Source organism: Uloborus diversus, chromosome 3 (genome assembly GCF_026930045.1).
Source record: "Uloborus diversus isolate 005 chromosome 3, Udiv.v.3.1, whole genome shotgun sequence".
Classification (NCBI taxonomy): domain Eukaryota; kingdom Metazoa; phylum Arthropoda; class Arachnida; order Araneae; family Uloboridae; genus Uloborus; species Uloborus diversus.
This window is the reverse complement of record NC_072733.1, coordinates 90,070,215-90,094,686: the sequence shown is the minus strand read 5'-3', so window position 1 is coordinate 90,094,686 and position 24,472 is coordinate 90,070,215. Positions and strand designations below refer to the sequence as shown.

At 32.6% G+C, this 24,472-nt stretch overlaps 1 protein-coding gene across 1 annotated transcript in view; it reads left to right on the top strand.

Moving 5' to 3' along the window:
* Nucleotides 1-24,472, top strand: part of LOC129218603 (uncharacterized) — a 272,334-nt gene that overhangs the window by 135,007 nt on the left and 112,855 nt on the right. Inside the window, exons 7-10 of the mRNA XM_054852923.1 lie at nt 9,057-9,925; nt 15,613-15,818; nt 17,138-17,267; nt 23,569-23,684. Coding sequence (XP_054708898.1) covers nt 9,057-9,925; nt 15,613-15,818; nt 17,138-17,267; nt 23,569-23,684 — 1,321 coding nt within the window. The remainder of the gene's footprint in view (nt 1-9,056; nt 9,926-15,612; nt 15,819-17,137; nt 17,268-23,568; nt 23,685-24,472) is intronic.

The window sequence follows — 24,472 nt, the reverse complement described above, 5'->3', positions numbered from 1 at the left end:
TTTTTATTCTTTATGCAAAAGATACCATGCTGTTTGTTTGTTTTTCTTGTTTTCTTTACTTTTTTTTTGTCTTTCTATACAGGGGAAAGGGGGGAACATGTCAACATGGTATATTTTACTTAGTTAACTTTAAGTGAAAAATCTTGAAAAAATCTCAAGTAATGGCAGTGCCACTCCTACCTCTTAGCTAAACTTTTAGAGCAATGAGCCATTTTATCTTTCTGTGGTGGCAACTTCTTTGTTTTAGCAAGTGTTGTATGTAATTTTATGACTTTTTCTCCTGAAAACATATTTTAAATTAACTATTCAGCTAACTTTATTGTTGTAAACCATTATATGAACATTCAAGTAAACTTATGACAACGTTTATTTTTTTAAATAAAATTAGGAATTCCCTTTTTTTACTTGTTTGATCTAAAGTAAATGATGAGGTACTTGTGAGCACAACATCTAGGGGCACATGTTACCAGTTTTCATATTCCCTTCGTAATATTAGTATTAGTGAATCAAATTGTAACTTGAAAAAATGTAAATACAGTAGAAGACCGTTATAACGCCGACCTGTATAACGCAATTCTCTATAAAACGCACAACTTTTCAGAAGTAAACAATATGCTTTGAAGTTTAAAAAATCCTTGTTTTGCTTTGCAAGCACTAAAATTGTAAGGAAAATCAAATTTTGAAATAGTTTCTTATCTTTCCATCTTAATTCAAAGCTTTTAAGGGAAAATTAGTACTTACAGTAAATAGAAAATACCAGATGGCTCTTGAAAATGCAGCTGTTATGCAAACCATGAACCAACAGAAGTGCAGGATAATGCACTTTCTTTTGATTGTGAAACATATTTATTTGTGAACAACTAATTGTAATATTGGTGCTTTAATACTCATTGCAGATAAAACTCATTCTGAAGTGCTAATATATAGATATATTCTGAATATTAGTTTCAAAATTTGTGAAATGATCTATATAACGCAAAAACCTGTATAACGCAAAAGCTCTGGTCCCAAGGTGTGCGTTATAACGGTCTTCTACTGTATTTACAATTATTATTTTTCTATATTCAGATTGTAAATTTGTTACACTAAAACCCCTCCTAACGAACATCCCTCAACTGCGGGCATCCCTCTTATGTGGACAAGTTTTTAATTCCCGGCACTAAGGCATTGAGCCTAGTATTTAAGAAACCTCTCTTGTATGGACACAACACTATTTTGGAAGCCATTGACATGGATCTTTCCTTTTTTGCTAAATCTGAATACTGGAATAAAAAAATAAATTTAGAGAAAAAAATAATTAAACATTGGAAAATTTGTTACATTTATAAAGTTGATAAAATCCAATTGTTTTATAGAGCTGGGCAAAACCCTACCTTAACGTATAGAAAACTGCTCTGGTGAAAATTTTTCTAAAGACAGTTAACATTTTTTTTACAGAGCACCATGGATGGCGTGAAATTGAAACCTTTTGCTATCCAAAAAGCAGCCAGACTCCAGTGCTTTTTTAAAGATCTGGATTTAAAGCATTTACCAGTTCACTTGCATTCAAATTATTGAACCCGGATAGGTTTCAACCATTGAACCAGTATCATGTCGTATCGACTTGTGATTTTGAATAAAATATTTGCTGCTAAAAAGAGGCATGTTTTTTTTTTTTTCTTTTTTTTTTTTACGGATCAAATGAAATTAATTTTCATACATATTCTATAAACAATGTAGAGAACATCTTGCTAGCAAACACAACGTTGAAATGCTAACTTATGGATGCCGAAATTCTTCTAAAGATTTAAAGCATCTGATTAATAAGATGAAAAATGCCAAAACTAGTAGCGAATTGCTCAAACCTTTTGATGTTTTTGGATGAGATTAGCGGTGTGAAATAAGTTTGGAGGTGGGGCATTAAAACTGAAACAATAGCAAGTTGCTTTCATCATGTTGGATTCAAAAAAGGATGTGTCAGAGTGGAAAATTTTGTGACAATGATGCATCCAAAAGTTTACTGTTGTTAATGCATCCAGTAAGGTTCAGAAATGCAACTTGGTATAGCTTAACCTGATCAAATAGCGTTGATTATTGCATGTATATTTGAGAAACTAGTAAATTAAATATTTATGGAGCCATTAAAGTAAATTATAATGGTATTTAAGTTGAGAGTAACGAGCTGATGTGTGCATCACATGACTTCTTATGCCAATTTAATTATAACAGCACCTTGGAGTAAGCAACGAACAAACACGTTTTCACCCATAGTTTGTCGTGAGCCAAAGGAAAAAAACTCATTACAGAGATTAATTTTCTCAATAACGAGTTTTAGCATGATTTATTGGTTAACTTTCTAAATATCGCCAATAGCACCAAATTAAAACCTGATTTAAAATGAAAAAAAACCCAGCTAAGTTGGCGGCCAAAAGCTTGGTGATTTATCGCCAAGTGTCTGCCAAATTATAACATCACTTGATTTTGCATTAAAATTAATATTGATTTTCCCCCAGAAAGGTGTAAAAGACCCTTTTTGAAACATTCGAATGTAATCAAAAGGGGAGGTGCACAACTAGACCCCACTAGGAGTCTATATACGAAATTTCAATTTTCTAGGGCATACCACTTTTGAGTTATGTGGGGTAAATAGGCACATACATACAAACAGACTTGTAATTAACTCTGGTATCGTAAATGGATTTTTATGGCAACCATATGTTCTTAGGTATAGTCAAACTCGCTTATAGCAAGCCCTATTGCAACGAGAACTCGGATATAGCAAGGAAATCAAAAACATTTGGTTGGTACAATGGTCTATGGGAACAAAACTTTCTTTTAACGAGCAAACCTGCTTAAAGTGAGCAATATTTTTGCAATTCATAAAATGTCTGTTGATTTCCTCCTCAAAAAAGATTATTCTAATTTTTGAAAAAATTCCATTTTTCCCACGGTTGGGGATTATGTTTCCTTTAGGAGAAGGGGTGTCAACACTAAAATTTGGCCAATGTGGTTCTCCAGGGAAACTAATGACGCTCTAAATTACAAGCAAGCCGCTTTTCATAGGTTTAGAGAAACTGGTCACAGTTCAGATAGGCTCCAATATTGTAAGGCAAGGCGTAAATTTAAGTATTTGGTACGGATTCAGAAAAGAGAGTTGGAGCAAAGACTGGCAGATAACATAAACAGGAATCCCAAGAGGTTTTTTGCATACGCTAATTCAGGGAAAGTTTGAAATAATCATATTGGGCCACTGCTTGATGAGCACGGAATTTTAATTCAGGACGATAGTGATATTGCTAATGTTCTTAATAACTTTTTTCGAGTGTTTTTAACGATAACTGTATCTCAACAGTTGACACCAACAAGACACAAGCTATAGTACAGCTTGAGGACTTTGTATTTTCTAGGGATGACGTTTTACTTCATTTGAAAAAAATTAAAGAGACTAAGTCTCCGGGACCAGATAATATTTATCCAAAAATTTTAGTTGAATGTGCGGAGGAATTAGCAGATGTAATCATAAATATTTTCAATGCATCTTATAACTCGGGGACAGTGCCAGAGGACTGGGAGCTGGCTAACATTACACCGCTCTTCAAGAAAGGGTCTAAAGGGAGTGCGGGAAATTATAGACCTGTGAGTCTAACTTCGGTGGTTTGCAAAATTTTTGAAACATTGATGAAAATTAAGATAGTAAATTTTCTAGAGACTAATAATCTATTGACTAGTTTTCAGTATGGTTTCAGGAGAAGTAAATCTTGTGCAACTAATTTTTTACATTTCTATGACAAAGTTACCATGGCTTTGGACAATAAGAAGCCTGTAAATGTTGTTTACATTGATTTTCAAAAAGCTTTCGATAAGGTACTGCATGTTGCTCTACTTAGCAAATTAGCTGATATAGGAATAGGAGGGAAACTTTCATTTGGGTAAAAAACTGGCTGACCGGAAGGAAACAAAGGGTAGTTGTAAGGGGAAATTATTGTAATTGGAGTGAGGTCTTAAGCGGGGTTCCTCAAGGATTAGTGTTAGGGCCTGTTTTGTTCATTGTCTTTATGAACGATATTCACAAAAATATTTCTGGGAACATGAATTGTTTTGCTGATGATGTCAAAGTTATGGGGACTGTAGAAAGTGAAGAACAAGCAAATCAGCTGCAAGAGGATCTAGATCATATTACGGAGTGGGCTGATAAATGGGGTATGGCTGTTAATGTTGGGAAATGTCAAGTGCTACATTTAGGGCATGGAAATAAGTGTACAAGTTATTATTTGCAAGGTTCAGTCATTAGTCAGGCAGACAAAGTTACTGATCTGGGGGTCTTAATAAGTCAGGATTTAAAGTTTAGCCAACAGTGCAGCATTGCTAGTAACAAAGCCAATAAGATGCTTGGGTTTTTCAATAGATCTATTTCAAACAAATCTAAAGAAGTTCTTCTGCCCTTATATAGAAGTTTGGTAAGACCCCATTTGGAGTATGCTGTTCAGTTTTGGTCTCCTTATCTTAAGAAAGATATTAATGTATTGGAAAGGGTTCAAAGGCGGGCTACAAGGCTAATAAATGGACTTTCCCACTTAGATTATGATTCCAGGCTTAGAAGGCTAAAAATGTACAGTCTTGAGCAAAGAAGAGACCGAGGGGACATGATTCAGTTGTTTAAATTTATTAAAATGAAAGATGTTACGGGGCTGAAGTTTAGCACTGAAAACAGGACAAGAGGTCATTGTTTTAAGCTATTTAAATCTCAGGCTAACATGGATATTAGGAAAAATTATTATTTTAGCAGGGTAGTGGAACCTTGGAACAGCTTACCGGAAGAGGTGATAATGAGCAAGGGAGTAGACAGTTTTAAGAGGGCTATTGATCTTCACTGGGGATTGTGAATTGCCCAGATCAGTCTAGCTGGGCCCAGAGCCTGTTGCTGGTCGTCATTTTTGTATTTGTATTTTCATTTTGAATTTAACCAAAAGTTAGAAGACATAAATCATGACAATAAGTAATGAGACGTTTTTTTTTTTTTTTTTTGAAATCCTTGGAGTAGAGGAGCATTAAAAATTATATATTTGTTGAAGAGGATGTTACCATTTCCAAAATATACATCCAAAGACATTATAGCTGAAAGTTAAGAGAGAGAGAAAAATAATGAGTTTGACCACCATAATGACAAATGTGAAGAATTTGGAAGTTAAACAGCCCTAGATATACTTGGCTTCTATAGTACAGAAAAACTTCAAACTATTTTGAAGCCATGGATGCAAATGGTGATGTTTTTCGGTCCCCACGTTCCTCCAAAACAATAACAAAGAAGAGACAATAAGACAGAAGCATGTTCTTTGGTACTGTACAAAAATATAAAAATAACAAAGCAAGCATGTGTAAATTTTCATGATTTTTTTTTCACAAACCAGTTTTTTTACGAGCACTTGGTTATAACAAACAAATATTGCAATCCCTTCTTGCTCGTTATAAGAGAGTTCAACTGTAGATGCATGTGTGGTCGGATTGAAAAAACAACTCGACATTTATTCGGGGGTGAGCAAAATGGAAATTACGTACGATATTTGAGTGAAATTTTTTTTGTGACTACAATACTTCCTTTACTATGTAAAAGGAATTAAAAAAGGAATAATATAAAACAAAAGAATAGAGAGCATTGCAAATAACTATTTTGTTACTAAAGAGTTGGTCTACAATTTAGTATTATATGATTCTTACGGGAAATAAAGACAGAAAATTATATTTTAATTTAGCTAAAAACTGAAGTTTAAAATAATTTTAAAACACATTATCACACTCTGTATGAAGCTTAAAAGCAATATATAATTTGAATAACCTTTGCAAAGTAAAAATATTCTTTGTACTTGCATAATCTTATAAGTATATTTCATGCCTATCCAGTGATCAGAGCTTTCTACAAGACTTTAAAATTTGACAGTGAGCAGTTATATATTTGGGGAGTAAAAAAGAAATTCTTAATGACACAATTACTGTACTATTTAAACTGACGCATTATAGATCACAAACTCTTCAATGTATTTATTATACTATATATGTATATGTTTCCTATTTAAGAGTTTTTCTTTAAAATATGATGAGTTGTCTTGGGTTTCTTAATCATGTTTATATGCACCCCTGGCTTGTTCACATGTGCCTCCTGTAGGTTCACATGTGAATAACTGAAGACTTTTTTTTAAATACTATCAAGTAAAAAAAATAATTTCATAAAAAATGTTAAAAAATTCCATTGAATGGGGGACATTTTTGCACTGATAATATTTATTGAAATATCAAGAAAATTAAAAAAATGTTCACAAGTGCCCCCCCCCCCCTTCCTTTTCCTTTTTTTTATAGAGAGAGAGAGTTAAGAGTGGTAAAAAAAATCCCAAAATATGTTTTAAACTTTTAAGTGTCTTTTGAAAAGCCTGATTTTGAGAAATTGTAGGGTCTGGTGGGGTAAAGTGGTCATAAAATCGTAGGTTTTCAACTTAGGTGGAAAATAAATGCAACAAATTCTTTAAAAACTTCAACTTTTTTTCTTGTTATTTTACATTGCATTATTAAAGAACACGGTACATTAAATTTTAGGAAGAAAAATATTAATTTTATTAGTTTTATAGAATTTTCTTTTCCCTATGTTTTTATGACCACTTTACCCCATGGGGTGGGGGAAAGTGGTCATAGCATGGGGTAAAGTGGTCATAGTTAAAAATAGATGCAAAACCATTATAAAGAACCCTAATACTTGTATATTTCAGTTGTTTTTATAGTTACAAGTATATTCACGAGTATATGCGTGTATACAAGAATATATACATGTCGTGTTATACACGAGTAAACACGTTCCTATATGAGTAGATACATGTATAAATCAGATACATTCACGCACGTGCCTACTCAAGTATATACGTGTATATACGGGTATATAAGCATGTATACGTGATTACCTACAGGAGTTTATACATGTCTAAATGAGTACGTAGGTGTCACATGTATATACGTGCCACATATATGTGAGTGTCACTTGTATATACGAGTATATACGCGTATAAACGAACATCATATGCGCGTATGCACTTGTATCTCGAGAAAATACGTGCATACTTGAGTATATATGTGTATAGTAGACGTATATACGCATATGTAAGTGTACATACATACATATGCGGGTATACACGAGTTAATTCGTGGATCCATCCAGTGCGTCTTTGGTATGTGTCTACTCACGTATATATAATATGGAAGCACGAGTATATACGCTTATATACATGTCGGCTTACAGAGTGAATCTAAGCTCTTGGACAAAAATCAAAGGGGTGTGAGAGGGGAGGATAAGAAGCAAAGAATCATATGGAAATTATAATCACTGACGCGCTACATGCACACAAAGCCAGAAAGTGATGGATGCAAAGCAGGGCACAAATTTGTTGCTCAAAAGTGATTTTACGTAACATTTTAGTTTTTAAGAAATATTTAGAGCAGTTTTTGAAAGTTTCGATCTGTAGTAGCTCTAATACACGCTACGCAACAAAGGCGCAGCGGCTGATGAAAGTTTTTCAAAAGTCTCGTTATTGCAACAGAGAGGGATCTGTGAATGCGACGCATGTATTACAGCTGAAGGCCGCAAATTTCATCAATCGCTTTAAAACTTTCTTAAGTCCTAAAATGTTGTGTAAAATTGTATTTGTGTAACATATATATATATATAAATTTGTGACTTCTTTTGCATCCATCAATTTCTCATTTTGCGTGCATGTAGCGCGTCAGCATTGTGTTTGTGACCATATGTTCCTTATTGATTCTTCCTTCTTATCCTCTCCTCTAACACCTTTTAATAATTTGCTCAAGAATGTAAACTCAGCCTATATACTTAAAATACACCACCAGCTCAGTTATTCCATCAGTTTCGTTCTTTTTAGCACTCATCAGCCCGGAATAGGAATCACATGAGCTGGTGGCGAAGAGCTGGTAGTGTATTTTAAGTATTTCTGCCTTAGCCCTGGCTTAGGGCGGTAACTTACTACAAAATCACCCTATATACTTTTATATCATATGCTTGTATGTAAGTGTCTACTCGAGTACGTACGCGTATAGACGTGTCTACCTGAGTACATAAGTGTTCTTATATATACGTGTTTACGAGTGTAAGCAAGCATATACGTGTATAGTAGAATGTATGGCTGTATGGATAAAAAATACTTGCAGATACCCATATACGTATTTATTGGCGCATTTATGTGAATATGTCTATGTACATGTCTACACGAGTATATATTCGTATATATACGCATATACTCGTATATTTAACCCCGTTTACTGTAAAAACAATACATATTAAGTAAAATTAGTATTTAATTTGTATCTGCCTCCTACCTAAAGATTAAGTGACATTAGAAGAACAATATTCGTTAAGCCTAATATTATGACCACTTTACCCCATCTTACTTAAATTGTTCTAAAAAATTATCTAAAATAAATTCAGCTAACTGCTAATTAGTAAGAGTTCTTGAGACATGTAGGAAGCTTCCTGTACAGTCAATCTGTTCCTAATTCTATCAAACAAAATTTCCAAAGGATGTTAAAATAGGTGTTTAGATTTTAAAATTTTTCATGTTCACGCAAAATATTTTTTTTTACCGAATAAAATTTTGCCATTGTAAAATATTGTATTCAAAATGTAGTTTCTAACTGCCTTACTCTAAAATAAAATTTTCACATTCACTCAAACATTCATTTCCAAGCTATAACCATTTATTTGACGTATGACCACTTTACCCCATTGACCACTTTCCCCCACCAGACCCTAGTGAATATGAATGTTATTTTTACCTAACAAGAAATGTTTATGCTATCTGTTCAAGATTAATATTTTCAAATATTTGTATCATTTCGATGGATATCCATTTCTGTAATGGTTGAATAGTATATAGTAGTTTTTAAGCTTGAAGTTTCATCAATAAGGTGTGGGGATAATTATAATATTTTCTGAGTAATAGAGACATTGATTTTATGTGAAATTGTGCTGTATTTCATGAAATTTCCCACTAAACTTAGAAGGTTATTTGTTGTCATTTTTTTAGGACCTGATTATGTTGATTTAGGAGCTCAGTGGATTCATGGAGAAAGGAAAAATTCTGTTTATGAGTTTGCTTTAAAAGAAGATCTAATTTTAAAAGAAGCGCCTGATTATATGAATCATCTTTATAGTTTCATAAATTTGCAAAATGAATCACAATATGTGATGGTGAGACAACTGCTTTTATTTCTCGAAGAAAAATTAGACAAAATTGATGAACAGTCTTATTATGATGCTTCAATTTTTAGTTATCTTCACTTCCATTTCACAGTATGGACATCGTTAAATTTTCATGATGAGTCTACGGAATTCTTAAAACCAGTTTTTAATTGGTTTGTGAACTTTATTTGTGAGCGTGAAGGATGTCGAAATTTATCAGATGTATCAAGAAGTCTTTATAAACGCTATAAAGAATGTGATGGGAGACAAACTGTTGAAGTAAAAAATGGTTGCTATAGCATAATCAAATCTATTTTGAAAAATATACCAGAAGAATGGGTTATTCCTAATCATACAGTTGAAGCAATTGATTATGTAGACTTTATCCCTTATGATGCTAAGCATGAAACTCCTGAAGTGCTTTATGATTGTCTGCACTCTGCTCTAAAAGCTAAAATTAAATTTAAAGAAGGAGAAACTGTAGTTTGTGATCATCTCATACTGACTGTTTCTGTTGGCTGCTTGAAAGCAAAAAAAATAGCATTCAATCCAGAGTTAGAGAACAGTAAACAAGCTATCATTGATAGTATTGGATTTGATGTCGTTAATAAGATTTGTTTAGAATTTGAAGCTCCTTTTTGGAATGATTTAAGCATTTTCAATGTGTTATGGGAAGAAGCTTATGAAGAAATTATTGAAAAATCTAAGCCCAAGGTAAGTATTTAAACCATCTGCTCATATAAAGAAAACTTTTTTAAAAGAGAGCCTTCTGCTGCTAATAATAATATAAAATAGTTATAATGTTATAAAAAAATAAGGGTAGCATCTCAAAGTGCGTATTGGTGGTAGTAAAAGATATATTTCAAAGTAAACATTTAAAAAATCTATTAATTATGTAAGTATACAGCTCATATTCAAAATATTACAGTAATTGAGAAAAGTTAATAAGAAATAAATTTTCCATTTATTTATTTTCGATACTAAGTAAATGCAATTAAATTGTTTATGAAATGAAATCTAAAACGTTTAGGTACAAAAATCTAGAATGTTTAGATATGATTTTAATACTTACAAAATATAAAATAACAATAAATTTAAGTGTTACAATGACTTTGCGAAATACATCAAAGTAATAAGTTTTAGGTTGGTTCAAAATATTAGAATATTTATTTCATGCAAAAATATTACCTTATGAATATGAACTAAATGGTAGTTAATATTTTGTAGTATTCCCTTTAGCTTTAATAACAGCATACAATCAATCTGGCACAATATATTTAAGGTGTTTGCAAACATTTCAATCAATATTAACCCAAATAGCCATTTTACCTACCACTAACAGTTTTACTTGATAGGGGATTTTCTTGGAATTTTTTTCTCATTATATGTTATAAATTTTTGATGAAAATAATGTCTGGTGAGTTCCCAAGGAAGTTACTTTAATGTTGTGTTGGCAGAACCAATTCTTAGTTGAAACCAAGGTATGCCGTGAAGCTGAATCTTGTTGAAAGATGAAATAGTAAAAATACTTTTGATGATGGAATCATGCAATAGTTCAATATTTCTTGGCATATCTGAGACTTAACCTTTCCATAGATGATGCATAACTTTTCAGGTCCTGTGTTCAGGTAACCCCAAACCATCACTAACAACTAACACTAGCAGCAAATTTTTCCAAATGTTTTAAGGCATTCTTTATCAATTGCTTCTCGCTGCATTTTCCAAACTCAAATACCTTGATTACCACATGAAACACAAAACATCCTCTCATCTTTAAGTAGTATTTTTTTCCAACCGTCTTCGTTCCATAAACGGCTTGATTTACACCAATTCAATCTTATATGCTTTTGTTTTGCAGCTATGAAAGGTTTTGTTTTTGGTCCACGACTTTCAAACTTAAATTTATGAAGGTGTCTTAATATTGTTGATATAGAAACTTCAACTTCTTCTTCTCTCCATTTTCAGTGCAAGAATCGCACACTTTTAAAACATTTTTTCTTAACTGTACGCTTCAGTTTCCTCTCATCTCTAGCAAATGTTTTTGATTTTCTGCCATTGAAAATTGCCATTTTTGAATATTGTGTGTTAGTATTTTACTAACTCTTGTCTGCGAACAGTATAAATGATCTATAATCTAACATTGATTTTTACCCTGCTGATACAAATCCACCATACAAAGTTTTCAAGAATATAACTCACATGACCGTTTTAAAGATAAAAAAGCCAACAAACTGAGAAGAATACTGATTTTAAATAAATCATTTGCATTTAATCAATGATGCCACTTGTTATAAATTAATGATAATTAAAGCATAATTTAATTGACATATTCTAATATTTTGAGCCACTTGAATAAATATCCTCATATTTTAACTTTTCAATTTTTTTTTTCTATTAATTTCTTCAAATATTATATAATTTTTAGATACTAAGTTAGTTCAATCAATAGTAAATCCTTAATGAGAAGTTGTCCTTTGCATATTTGCATGAAAAGACATTACCTTTTACCAAACAATATTTTGAATTTATACAAAAATTCATTATTCTAATATTTTGAATATAAGCTTTATGTTGTAATTTTCCAAAGTAATATCTATGGAATAGATAGTTTTATAAACCTAAATTATATAAAGTAATGATATTTTTCAAATCATTTTCTTATTGTTGTGATTTTGAAGAGCAATCTTTTCTTTTTCTTCTTAGTAGTCTATGATTTTTATTCAAAATACATAGCCTTGTATATCAACCTTCTCTGTTTGAGGAGTACTTTGTCGGTTGTGGTGAAGAAATAGCGGTGGAGGAAGAATTGATTGATAGAGCGGTATGCATGCCATTCGTCATAGTTGCAATGATATGGTGCTGCGAACTCTGTCCTGCGTTGTGAAGGAGTATGTTCAAAATGGTGCTGCTTTGATTTTTACGTAGCAAGCATTTCAGATTTGATTCCAACTTGACCAACATGATCTTTTTCAGCTAGAGAAACAATTCGTGTTGTGAAGATTGCTGGGCAGGAATTTACTTACAATCCTATCAGATAACCACAGGGCAGTTGCATGTTAAAGTGTTAAATGCTTTGGAGATTCCTGGGTGAACCTTCTCACATGTGCCAAATTTTCAGCCTTGTTAATTTGACAGTCTAAGATTGACCAGACATTTTCGTTTTCAGTACAGACTCTGGCTCAAAATTTCTTCTTCTTCTTCATCCAACACCAATCCGTGACATGGCAGTCATTAGATGCTGTGCAGTACAGTAAAGCCCAGCCCATCCTTGCAAGTTATTGTCATTGCCATAAGATTCAAGTGCACTGCAACTAAGCAGATGGTCAGTCGTTCCTTCGCCAGAAGAGCACAGATGACATGTGGGCGAATAGGCGATACATGTTCGGTACAGGTGACTTTAGAGATAATTGTGGCAGGTTGCTGTTTGAAAGGTGGAAACTGCAACTTCCCATGACAGGTTGTTGAGGATGGTGTTGATCTGATGATGGGTTCACATCTTTTTCCAACATTGGCTGCTTCCCAGGTGGTCCAGACCGATTGGCTCAAAATCTGGATACACAAACATGAATATTTTTTCCTTCTAGAGCAACAGTCAACAGGGTGTCCACGCACATGGAAAGTCATGGATTTTGACTATGATCAAAAATAGTCATGGGAAGTCATGATTTTCAGCAAAAAATGCTTAAAAGTCATGGAAACTGACATCTGGTCATGGATTTTGGGTACAAGAACATGCATATTTATCGAATTCTACAAATTAGGTGCAAAATTTACGCATCTTAGCCATTTCTTACACTTTTATCTGTCAGTTCCGATTTTTCACATATTTCAAAATCCGATTGCATCCGTTTCTATAATACTCACTCGTTTTTCTTAACGATGTTATTCTTCCCTTTGGACGTTTATAATTTTGTGTTTAGTATTATTTTTAACTTCCTAATAAGTCTAATTGTGTATTTAGGGACTTATATATTTCTAATTTTACCGCTCCCATTCAACTCAAAAAATTTAAGTCATTTGCATCCGAGTTGAGATTTATAAAAATTAACATTAATTTTCAGCAGTGTCTTTAAGTTAATGAACATTTTAGAAAATAAAATTAGTCTAAAGAATTAAGGACGTTTAGGACATCGATAAAATACAGAAATCAGGGAATTTTCAATCGGAATTTTTTTCAATATTGTAGCTTATCCTAAAACTTCGGTGCTAGTATATCTGTTAATGCCGGGTAAGTTAATTATTTTGCACTTTAATTTAATACTTTATTTTTTCTGATTATTCATTTGTTTTAATTATTGTAAACACAATTTTCGTATCTACTAAATTATTGCTAGTCACAGATTTTTTTAGAAAACTACTAGAGTTTAAAAAAAAATAAGTTTGAGAATCATTATTTGTTTATAAAATAAAATAATTATTTTAAAAAAATGCAAGAGAAAAAAAAAAAGCTTAAATGCTTTGCTGTTCACCAGTAGTTATACATCATTATTGCTGCCTGTTTAAAGCTTCTTTTATTTTGAAAAATCATTTTGCAACTGAAACTTTTTTTCAGTATTTTTAGTGATTGAAAAATTATTGTGTATCACATCAGATTTTTCTGAGAAAGAATAATGAATTTGTTTTCATGTAAATTCTTACCTATATAAATGTTTTCGATGATTTATTTAAAACCAAAAAATATTTCCAGAAATTTTGGATTTCTAAATATACTTCCATAGTAGCAAAATAATTAAAATGAAACCCTAATTATTTCATGTGTGTCACTAGTCATTTTTGCATGAATTGTTTTTTAGTTATAATAGTAGCTGAGCTTGTTACATTTCACTTTAATTTGAATTTTTATATACATATCGTCGCCTCAGAGCAACAGTAGGATATCATAGTGTTATTCCTGGGATTAAATGGCTTACTGTTGCTCTGAGACGACAATATGTCCAAAACATAGATCAGATGGTAGCAATTACAAACACATATTTAGATATTCCTGAGAAAAATTAATGTTTTTTCTGGAAAAATTGCATCCCCTGAGTCATGGAAAGTTACAAGTAGAAGTCATGGAAAGTCATGGATTTCACAAAACTTGAAATGTAGCAGATACCCTGAGTCAATTAATGGCAGCCGAAGCAGAAAAAAAAGTGAAATGTTCACTGAATAATAATTACAGAACCACCATTATGAATATACTCTTCCACCACAAACAATACCCACCGCTCCATTCCATTGCAATTGTTGTACATGGCTATCAATCGATACCATCTCCATCACTGTATCCCCACCTCAACTCACACAGCACTCCCTCCAAACATAAGACATTGATATGTTGCACCCTGTTTTTAAAAAAATCTCTTAATTATCTTCAAATTCTTGAGCAATTAATTGAGTTTAACAATTTTAAAGAATTATATTTGAGTATTAAGGGAATGTAGGGCAAAGTGAAATAGCAGGGCTGTGTGAAAATGGTGTAACATTTACTCTGCTTTTAGCGCCACTCAACTAGTAATATTTTAACTTTGTAATCTATTCCAGTCAAGAAAAAATTATCTCTGAAAATCAAAGCATATGATAACAAAAATTTTCAAAAATTAATACTCGTATTGTAATATTTTGTTGTATTTTTTTTTAACTATAAAATGATAAAGTTCTTCTTATTAACATTTTAAATATGTATTGAGGCCTGCTAATATTTGGTGCAGTATTAATTTAGTTAATATTATGCTCATTTGCTTTATGAAATATTTTTACCATTAGTCAAGGACATGTGGGGCAAAGTGAAATAAGTTTTATTTCGTTTACTCACTCAATCATTTACTGAATAAAATACATTTTCATTCGTTAAGAAATTCTTTTACTTTCTTTTATTTAATAATTCACTAATTATTCATGCATTCATCTATTTTTGTTATTCATTCATTTCTTTTATTTTCCCATTTATTTATCTTCTTTAATTAATTATTATTTTTAATTTCTTTAATGTTCCAGTACCTTTTCATTTTTTCATTCGATCTTTTATTTACTGATTCATTTGATGAAAAATATTTGTTTTCTCAAATGTAAAGTATTTCAATAGTGAAATATTGAATTTTTCGCTTTGCCTCGTGAAAAAATAACAGTAATTTTTTTTTTTTTTTTTGAAAGCTTAAATTTACTGCCAAAAATAAAAAGTGCCTTTTCAATGCAAGTTGTATTATCAAATGCAATGTTTTTTCTTTAGTTACTGTAGTTTTCAAAATGAACAATTTTCAAATTTGCTCATTTTGAAAAGCTCAGTCACTTCAACTATTTGAGTTTGCCCCACATTGCCCTACTTTTTAAATGGTCTTAGTGCCTTATAAAGATGATTGAGAAATTCATTGTACATTGAAGACATCTCAACCAACTAAAATTTATTGTAACATATTTAGGAATGGAAATGGAAAATTTGCTGGCCAAAGTATATTAATAGGTTTGCTTACTCCATTGGTAATACCAAAATGTTAACTGCATGGATAGTGGGAGAAGGAGCTGAGTATACTGAAGAATTAAATAATGAAGAAATAATATTTGGATGCATGAAGTTACTTGAACTCATTTTACATAGAGACATACCAACCCCTTGTCAAATGTGGAGGTAATGCTCATACTATTTTTGTGTGTCTGATCTTTAAAATGTTTTTATTTTAATGAATGAAAAAATTTTCTTTGAATATTTCTCATTACAGAAATCTTGCTAGAAATCTAAGCCAAATCCTTTTCCACTTGTTACGTGTTTTATAACACTTTTATCCTCTCAGGATTTTGTATAAATAGGGCTTGCTTCCCCCTCCCCAAGAAAATATTTTTTTCTCTTTTTATTTTACATATACAAGGTAATTCAGGATTATTGATCAAAAATTAAGTGTACATACCAATCAGTGATCGGAAGTAGCACGCTTCAAGTTGTGACGCTACTGTTGTTGCTACATTTTTTTGTAGTGTAATGCACTACTTTCTAAAAAAAAGTAGAGTAGTGAGTTGTTTGGTACAAGGGAAAAAAAAGGAGTTTTAGGGATTTCCAGAAATTTTTTTCAAATAAAGTTTAAAAGAGGAGGAAAAAAACTAGGTTCAAACAAATCAGACAGATGCAGTGAGATAATAAGACTCATAAAAATAAGGATTGTACTTAGACATATCATTTTGATGCCATACGGTCTAATTGTTTGAGGTCTTTAGTTTACTTGCCATCCTAATCTTGAATAGAGCATAGCTTAGAAAGAAAAGAATAAGCAATAATTGTCAATTTAGCATAGTGAATATGTAGTATAGTGGAAAATATTTATTGTTAGTTAAGGAAGATCTCATTACAGAAATGACACAAGAAATCAAAAGATGCGCTATACCGTACAAAGAAAGGCAGTGAAAAATAATTAATGACTGCCTACTAGAGTTTCCAATCCCACACCGAATTCAGTCCCACGGGTTTTCGAGATTTTAAGGAGCCAATGCCGCGGGATTGACTTGATTCTTCTAAAAATTGAATTTCTATGTCAAATAGAAAAGGTTGTGCTTTGTAGGAAGGACGGCTTTTATTATTTGAATTAATAGTTTTCTTTAATTCCGTATAGCAATTTTAAAGCACTACAAAATCAGATCCTAATTAGCAATTATCGTTTGGTAAGCAAAAGTGTGCCACTGTTGAAATAAATGGCTTCTCAGTGATGTTGAAGTCTACAATGGCACATGAAATGAATATCCTAGATGTCATACATCAAAGTGCTAAATTTATTGTAAAGCTGATATAATTCTATGATATTGGTATGTTTTGCGATTAACTTTGCAGTTTTATTATGCTTTTAGGAGCTTTTCTTAAAAAGTTCTGTTTAAGTATAAAAATAAAATTGTTTTTCATTATTTAAAAGATAGCTTTTTAAAATGCTACTTCATTTTAAAATACATATCTATATATTACAGATCAACTTGGAAAACCAACCCATATTTTTGTGGATCCTATTCATACTTGACCATTGCAAATGAAGATCAAAAAGCATTCAATTCTGATCTTGCTAAACCTATTCTCTCTAATCATGTGTTCTGTCAACAGGTTTGTTCCTTTTTTATCTCCAAAATGTTTGGGTATCATAAAACATTTTTTTTATTTATTTTCTTTTCCTTTTTATCTGTTTAAGAAGTGAAATTGTTTTAGTACTGCATTTAATGCATTACTTGCACTTCAAAATACTACAGCATGGGGTGAATTTACCATGAAACTTCAATGAGGGGCTACATCACCTCAGTTACAGAACAATTTTCCAAGGCACTGATATTTTCCCTTATATCAAATCAATGTTAAAAGTTCTCTAGGAGAGACTTGACATCCTTCTCTAAGTGACCAGATTTATCTTTTATCAGAATGTTCTTGTCTTTTTCGGTTGAGCATATTAACCCTTGAAGGGTCTTTTTTTTTTTTGAAATGAGAATGAAGGGTTTAGAATGTTTTAACCCTTTCATGTACTAATACAGAGTCAATAACAGAGGTTTAGTAATGACATGTTCAGCAGATGGATTGTACAATGAGAGCTCAGTTCTTGCAAACTTTCTAATTTATAAACTTTATCAGGCCAAACTCAAAGAGCATGCAAAATGTTAATATCAGACACCAAAGAGTTCCTATTTTTCCGAATTTTTAAAGTCTCTCCTTATTTTCCTAATTTTTTCTTACTTTTTCTTTCTTTTTAGTGTAGCACTTTTAATTTTGCATTGATTCTTATTTTTACAATGCTGCACCGATAATTTTCTGCATGTTCAAAAGCAAAAAAAACAAGTGGATCTTGAGCTTTTCATTGGCTGACTACAGTAGTTTTTGGAAGGAACGCCTCGGCGTCTGCGTGTTTAAAAGTTAAATTTTCGTAAGTGACTTTTTTGCCGTTGCGGCATTTATCGCCCCGACTTCAGTCCTACTGTTTTAACGAAACAATAAAGAAATAGATACTGGCACATTCTGATGCAATTATATGTTTACCCATTAATTAGAAGCTTTAATTAAAGTAAACAACCAACTGTTCAAAAAAGTGTGGGAAAAGTCGAATTTCCTATTCGCCAATTTTTGTATAGTTGATTACAAGTGAAATGGAGTTCTTTTTAAACAGAAAGGCATTGTAAATCCTTAAAAGGAACACAAGGAAGCGAAAAATGAAAAACCTGTACACTGTACATATTTTATTGATGTTAGTACAAAATAAAAGTGACAGAGAACACAAATTTGCAAAACGAACCACTTCAAAAATAATCGTAGAAACTAACTTTTTTCATACATAAATATGATTATTCTTCATTTTCAATCGTAAGCATGATTATGGAATTCATAAAATTTCGTTTTCTTTCCTTGCAAAGAGTGTATTTGCAAAAAAAAAAAAAAAAAGCAGCAAAACCTAGATGGGCAAAACGTTCCCGATTTTTGGAGTTAAACTGGGAATCAATTTAAATGCAAGATTCTGTTTTTATTTCTTCACATTTTTAAAAGTTGGGAGATAAAGCCACAAGCAAATATGTATTTTTTTTTCTTTTTAAAGGGTATTTTCTATTCTGATACATGAGGCCCCTAGTTTCAAAAGCGGATACTTGTAGAAAACCAAATTTTACAGGAGACGTAAAAGTCCGGTTTTGAAACTGAGGCAGACCTTCCCGCCCCATTTCAAGGGGGAAATAAGCGGTTTTTGAACCTAATATTTAGCAGGCAAATAGGCCTTATGATTCTCTACAAGATTAACAAAAAAAAAAAAGAAATCAAATTTTTTGCAAGTATCCGGTTTTGAAACTAGGGGCCTCACATCATCAATAAAGAGGAGTTGCTTATCATTTTTATGTGCTGCATTTGTGGCAATGCAGCATTTCTGAACATTTAAAATTTTTTTGGCAGACTCTGATGCAGCGTATCTACTTAAGTTATTACTACTGAAGCTACTGTTTAAGCTACTGAGTACAATAACTTAAGTATCTACTTAAGTTATTTTACTCAAGGCGCCTGATCAAGGAGAGAAAGAGATAATGCAAGCATTTGATGCCAGGTGCTCCCCCCTCACTCTCAATTTCGTGAACAGTTTCCGAATAAATATTTTTTTCGTATGGTGAGGATTGAGAAAAACTACATGCCTTCCTTTTTATGCACAGTGAAACATAAGTAACTGATCTTTGTCTTTGGTAAAAATGTTATGTTTACCGTGCATGGATTTTTCCCTTTTTTTTTCCGTGACAAAAATTTTGGAACAAGAAGGAGGTAAGAAATCATCAAACCAATAATACAACACATGAAATACACCGCCAGCTCTGTATTTCACGTATTTCTGCCTTAGCCCTGGCTATTAGGCGGTAATTTACTGAACAATAAAACAATATTTGTTTTTATTGCTCGATTAAAATTAAAACTGGCCCGTCATTTTTATTTTCCCCCCGGGGTGGCTAGCAAAGGATGTGTACTAGTTGTAAGCAGGCTCGTTGGGGCAACAAAGGAAGCCGCCAGGTGTTATGTGATTTAAGGTAAGGTGTGGCTAGTAGTTAAGCGCCATCTAGGGATAGAATTTGTGCCTATTTTATTATTTTCGAGTTTTTTCGATGATGCTGCCCTCTAGGGGTAAAAAATCTATTTAATTGCTATTTCTAATAACATTTTACTCCCAATAAGTAATTTTATTTTATTTATAATGACAAAACGAACATGCTTCCACAAATTTCATGTCCCATATTTAAAAACAAATTTCTTTTAGTTCTGCATTTTCAGCCTTTTCCCTTTTTTTTTCAAATTCAGTTTATGCAAGAATGCATGCCAGCTGCTGATTATTTTTAACTAAAACTAACTTAATATTTGCTTTGCTTTTTGTATCATAGTTTATGACAACAGGAGCTGAAAGTGTTAGTATTTTCAAATGATAAATGGATGCTCTCAAAGGAATGTTTTCGTTTTTGACAAAACAAATCTTTAACAAAAATGGTTTTATTGCACCAAAATTTGAGTTTTTTTTAAAAATTATTATTATTGTTATTTTTTTTTACGATCGCTGTATTGCATTTTATTTTTTCACACTAAAAATTTTTATTACTGTATTGTTAAAAGGTGATTTTTTGCTTGGATTTTATTTTCATATTTTTGTAGTTGCATTATACACTCCTGTTTATGAAAATTGCAACACCACAAAGGACTTACGCGAGTGAGCCGAAAATCGCAGGAAACGTAAAGTAGGGCATGATATGCAAATGATTAGAATTGCAGGCCGGTAGGGCATGCGTATGTTGAGCAGCGCTCTCTGAACAGCGGATCAAACCGAATATAAATAGAGAGCTGTAGCGAGGCGTATATGATTATCGGTGGTTATATGTTAGAGTAAACGTTAACTGAATCTATACTATGCCTCTTTGACGAAAGAAAGCCAAATTTGAGCGAATTTCGGAGTTTGAACAGGGTAGAATTGTCGGCCTTCCTGAAGCTGGATTGTCTTACCGTGCAGTAGCCGCTTGTGTGCAGCGTAACAGCAGCACAATCATGCATGTTTGGATGTTTGGAAGCAGTAGATGGGCGAGAGTCGGACTGCTCTGAAATCCGGGAGTGGACCCCGAAATGTGACGTCAGCTTGCGATGACAAACACCTGGTGCGTATGGCGCTGATGGACCACACAGCTTCTTCTAGACAATTGTCAGCACAGTGGTCAGCAGCTACTGGTGTTTCATCATGTGCTTCATCAACGCGGAGACGTCTGCTGCAGCGTGGGCTGCTGGCAAGGGTTCCTTTATACAGGATTCCTCTCACGCAAAACCATCATCGCCTGCGGCTACAATGGGCCAATGTGCATAAAAGCTGGCGTGCTGAATGGCAGCAGGTCGTCTTTTCTGACGAATCCCGCTTCAATTTGTGGCACCATTATGACAGGGTTGGCCGGATTGGACCCAATTGGGTTGGACCCAGTGGGTTTTTTTGAAAAAACCCATTTAAAAAAACCCATTATTTAGCCCACTTTTGGGTTTTTCAAAATTTTCCGAGAAGTTTTTTAAAAATTAATTAATTTAAATACTTTTACAATTTAAACTTCTTTTTTATTTGTTCTTCACCACAGACAATGGATATAAAAAATGAATTTTGAACTTTAATAGTATTTCTTAACTCTTAACAGCACTAAAAAAAACACTTCAAAGATTTTAAGTAAATATATTTAACTTTTTTCTTTAACTGGTCAATAAATAACTCAAATTATCTTGACTAAGTCCTGTCACGTCTGATTTTCTCAATATTTGTAGACTATACAGAGGAAACTACTTTAGCTAGCTAAAAGGCTTTCATGTGAATTATTTTCTGAAAACCAACAAGTCACAAATCTCGAATAAACAAGGTATATTTTTTAGAAATTAACAGGTTTTCAAACGGTCGGACAGAAAACAGAAAAGGATGTACAGTATTTTCATTATCTTACGAAAAAGTTTAATATTTGTTACTCTGTACACAGAAATAGAAAAACAGGCAACATAAAATTCAAAGAAATGTCTTGATTAAGCTGGAATTCAGTAAAAAGGGATTTAAACTACTTGAGGTTCTACAGTAGTTTTGCATAACAAAATGAAATACAATAAAGTAAAATGCAAAAAAATGTAGTAATTACAAACGAACAATAGATTTTATCACTCGAGAAGTAACTCTGCCTTAACTGTTGATAATCATGGAAACTAAAAAAATCAGAAACTTCGCCATTCTTGGGTTTTGTTGTCTTTTTTACTTTTCTTCAGAAAACGCTGAATTTTCCAGCTTTTTTTACCCCAAGACAATTTTTGTGCTTTGTCCATATAGTTACGATACAATATGCTACTACCCCACATTTTCCCTAAAAAAAGACAAAAAAACCCACATTTCTTTTTAAAAAACCCAGCTTTAGTTGGGTTTTTTTTGGGTTTTATTGAAAAAAACCCAAAAAACCCTGGGTCCATGGGCTTTTTTAAAAAAACCCGGGTTTTTGCCAACCCTGCATTATGACCGAATTGGTGCCAGGTGCTATGCCGGTGAACGGCACATTCCGGAGTGCATTATCGAACGCCACAGTGGACGAACACCCGGAGTTATGGTCTGGGGTGCCATAGCATATCATGGATGATCACAATTGCTACAAATTGTGGGCAATTTGAACAGTACCGGATACATAAACGAAGTTTTACAGCCCCAAGCTATTCCTTTCCTGCAAGGATTGCCATGGGCTGTATTCCAGCAGGATAATGCCCATCCAATTGTCGCCAGGACAGTCAAACCCTACCTTGATTCGCAGCAGGTACAGCTTCTTCCTTGGCTTGCATATTCACCCGATATGTCACCGATTGAACATGTGCGGGATTTCGTTGGGTGGCGTCTCGCTTGTGATCCTCGTCCTGTTGCTTCGACAGACGAGCTTTGGTTGCGCATACAAACAATATGGAATGCTCTTCCGCAGGCAGATATTCGAACTTTGTTTCACTCCATGCCGAGTGGTGTAGCTGCTTTTATTGCGGCGCGTGGTGGCCACACAAAATACTAATTTCTATCTCTTTTTATTGTTTGTTTGGTTTGAAAATGCAATGCAATAATTTATTTGTACCATTACCACTCAACTGTGCATTAAATTTCATTCAACTATAATGCTTCTTTCATGGTGCTACAATTTTCACAAAGAGGAGTGTATCTTTGTTTCTTCCTGTTAATTTTTTTTCGTACTGATGATTGTCAGCTTGTATCTTTCATTTTGTTTTTGCAACTCAGTCTTTCATTAAATCCCTTTAATACTTCAAAAGTACTATTAATTTCTTTTACATTAGAAATAAAATGTACTCTAAATTTGTTCCTTCTTGACTTGTGTGTAGTCTTATCCCTTCCTATTTTTTCCTACTCCCCCCCCCCCAAAAAAAAATCACTTCGGTCTGTAATATGAATGCTCTTTCTTCAAAATCAAAGAGTAGGTGATGTTGAGGGAAGAAGGGAATGGAAAGAGGGGGGGGGGGAATTAATAAAAATTGATCATACTTAAAAAGGAATTAATTTATTTTTATTTCTAAGATTTGTGACACTTCCTTTAAACAAAATTCTGTTAACTTCTTGCACTTTTTGTTCAGATCAGATACTTTCCTGAAAATTAAAATTTTTTTAGTCAAGTCTATGCTAATGTGTTAAGGGATTGGGGTGCATTTACACTTTTGCCACCCATGAAGGCCTTCTGCTACAGAACACCATCTTTCTAATGTTGGCGCATGTGCTTTTAAAAGTGTTCTGTGGATTTTCTGAATATCATTAAAATTCTAACTTTTACTTTCTAGTGTATAATGTGAAGCTTTTACGTAATTTAAAGCTTTTAATTAAAGCTTTTATGCTGCAAAACTAATTATTATTTTTTCTATTTTTAAGCACCCTGTCATACAGTTCGCTGGTGAAGCAACGCACAGTAGCTTTTTCTCCACAATGCATGGTGCTTATGAAACTGGTATTCGTGAAGCAGACAGGCTCGTTGATCACTATATGAAGTACTGCTCAACGTAATTACAAAATGTTTTAGCAATTGCAGTCATTATTGTTGAATGCTTTGCATGAAAGCTCAAAACATAATTTAATTCTTGTGATAATTTCCATTTAAGCCTGACTAGTATTACTTTGGATATTCTACGGTATTGCATGAATGCATCTTATATTTTGCTTGAAAGTTTATGCATGAAAATCTCAAAACCTGTCCAATATGAGGCATGAAAAACAATAGTTGCTAAATCATCAACACTTGCATGTTAGGAAATTTAAGTAAAAAAAAAAACTAAAACATGAAAGAGGGTTTTCTTAAGATGTTGATGCATTTTGAAAGTTAATTTTAAATATACTGCGAAATATCATATTGATCACAAGTTTAAAAATTAGTACTGTAAACAAAATTGAAACATTGAACTGTGTTGATTTTGCTAAAATACTTCATGCCGTAAACTTCAGAATATACAGAAGTGTAGTAATTCAGTATAGGCAGAATTCCTATTTACCTTTGTTAACGGAAGAACCTTAATGTTATAGATTGCTTGTTTTCATATACAACTTTTGTGCTGTTGCATGTTTTTTACAAGAATGAATATGAGTTATAGAAAGCAGATGAAATGCTGTTAAACGTGATAGTTTCTGCTGTTAAGATTTAAAACAAAATGTTACAACAACTTACACTATATCAATCAAATTGACATAGATTTGATTTTCAGATCTCATTTTTTTTACTGTGCTTGTTTTTTTTGTGCAATCTTTTAATATTATACAATTTGTAATATTTTTTTTTTTCATA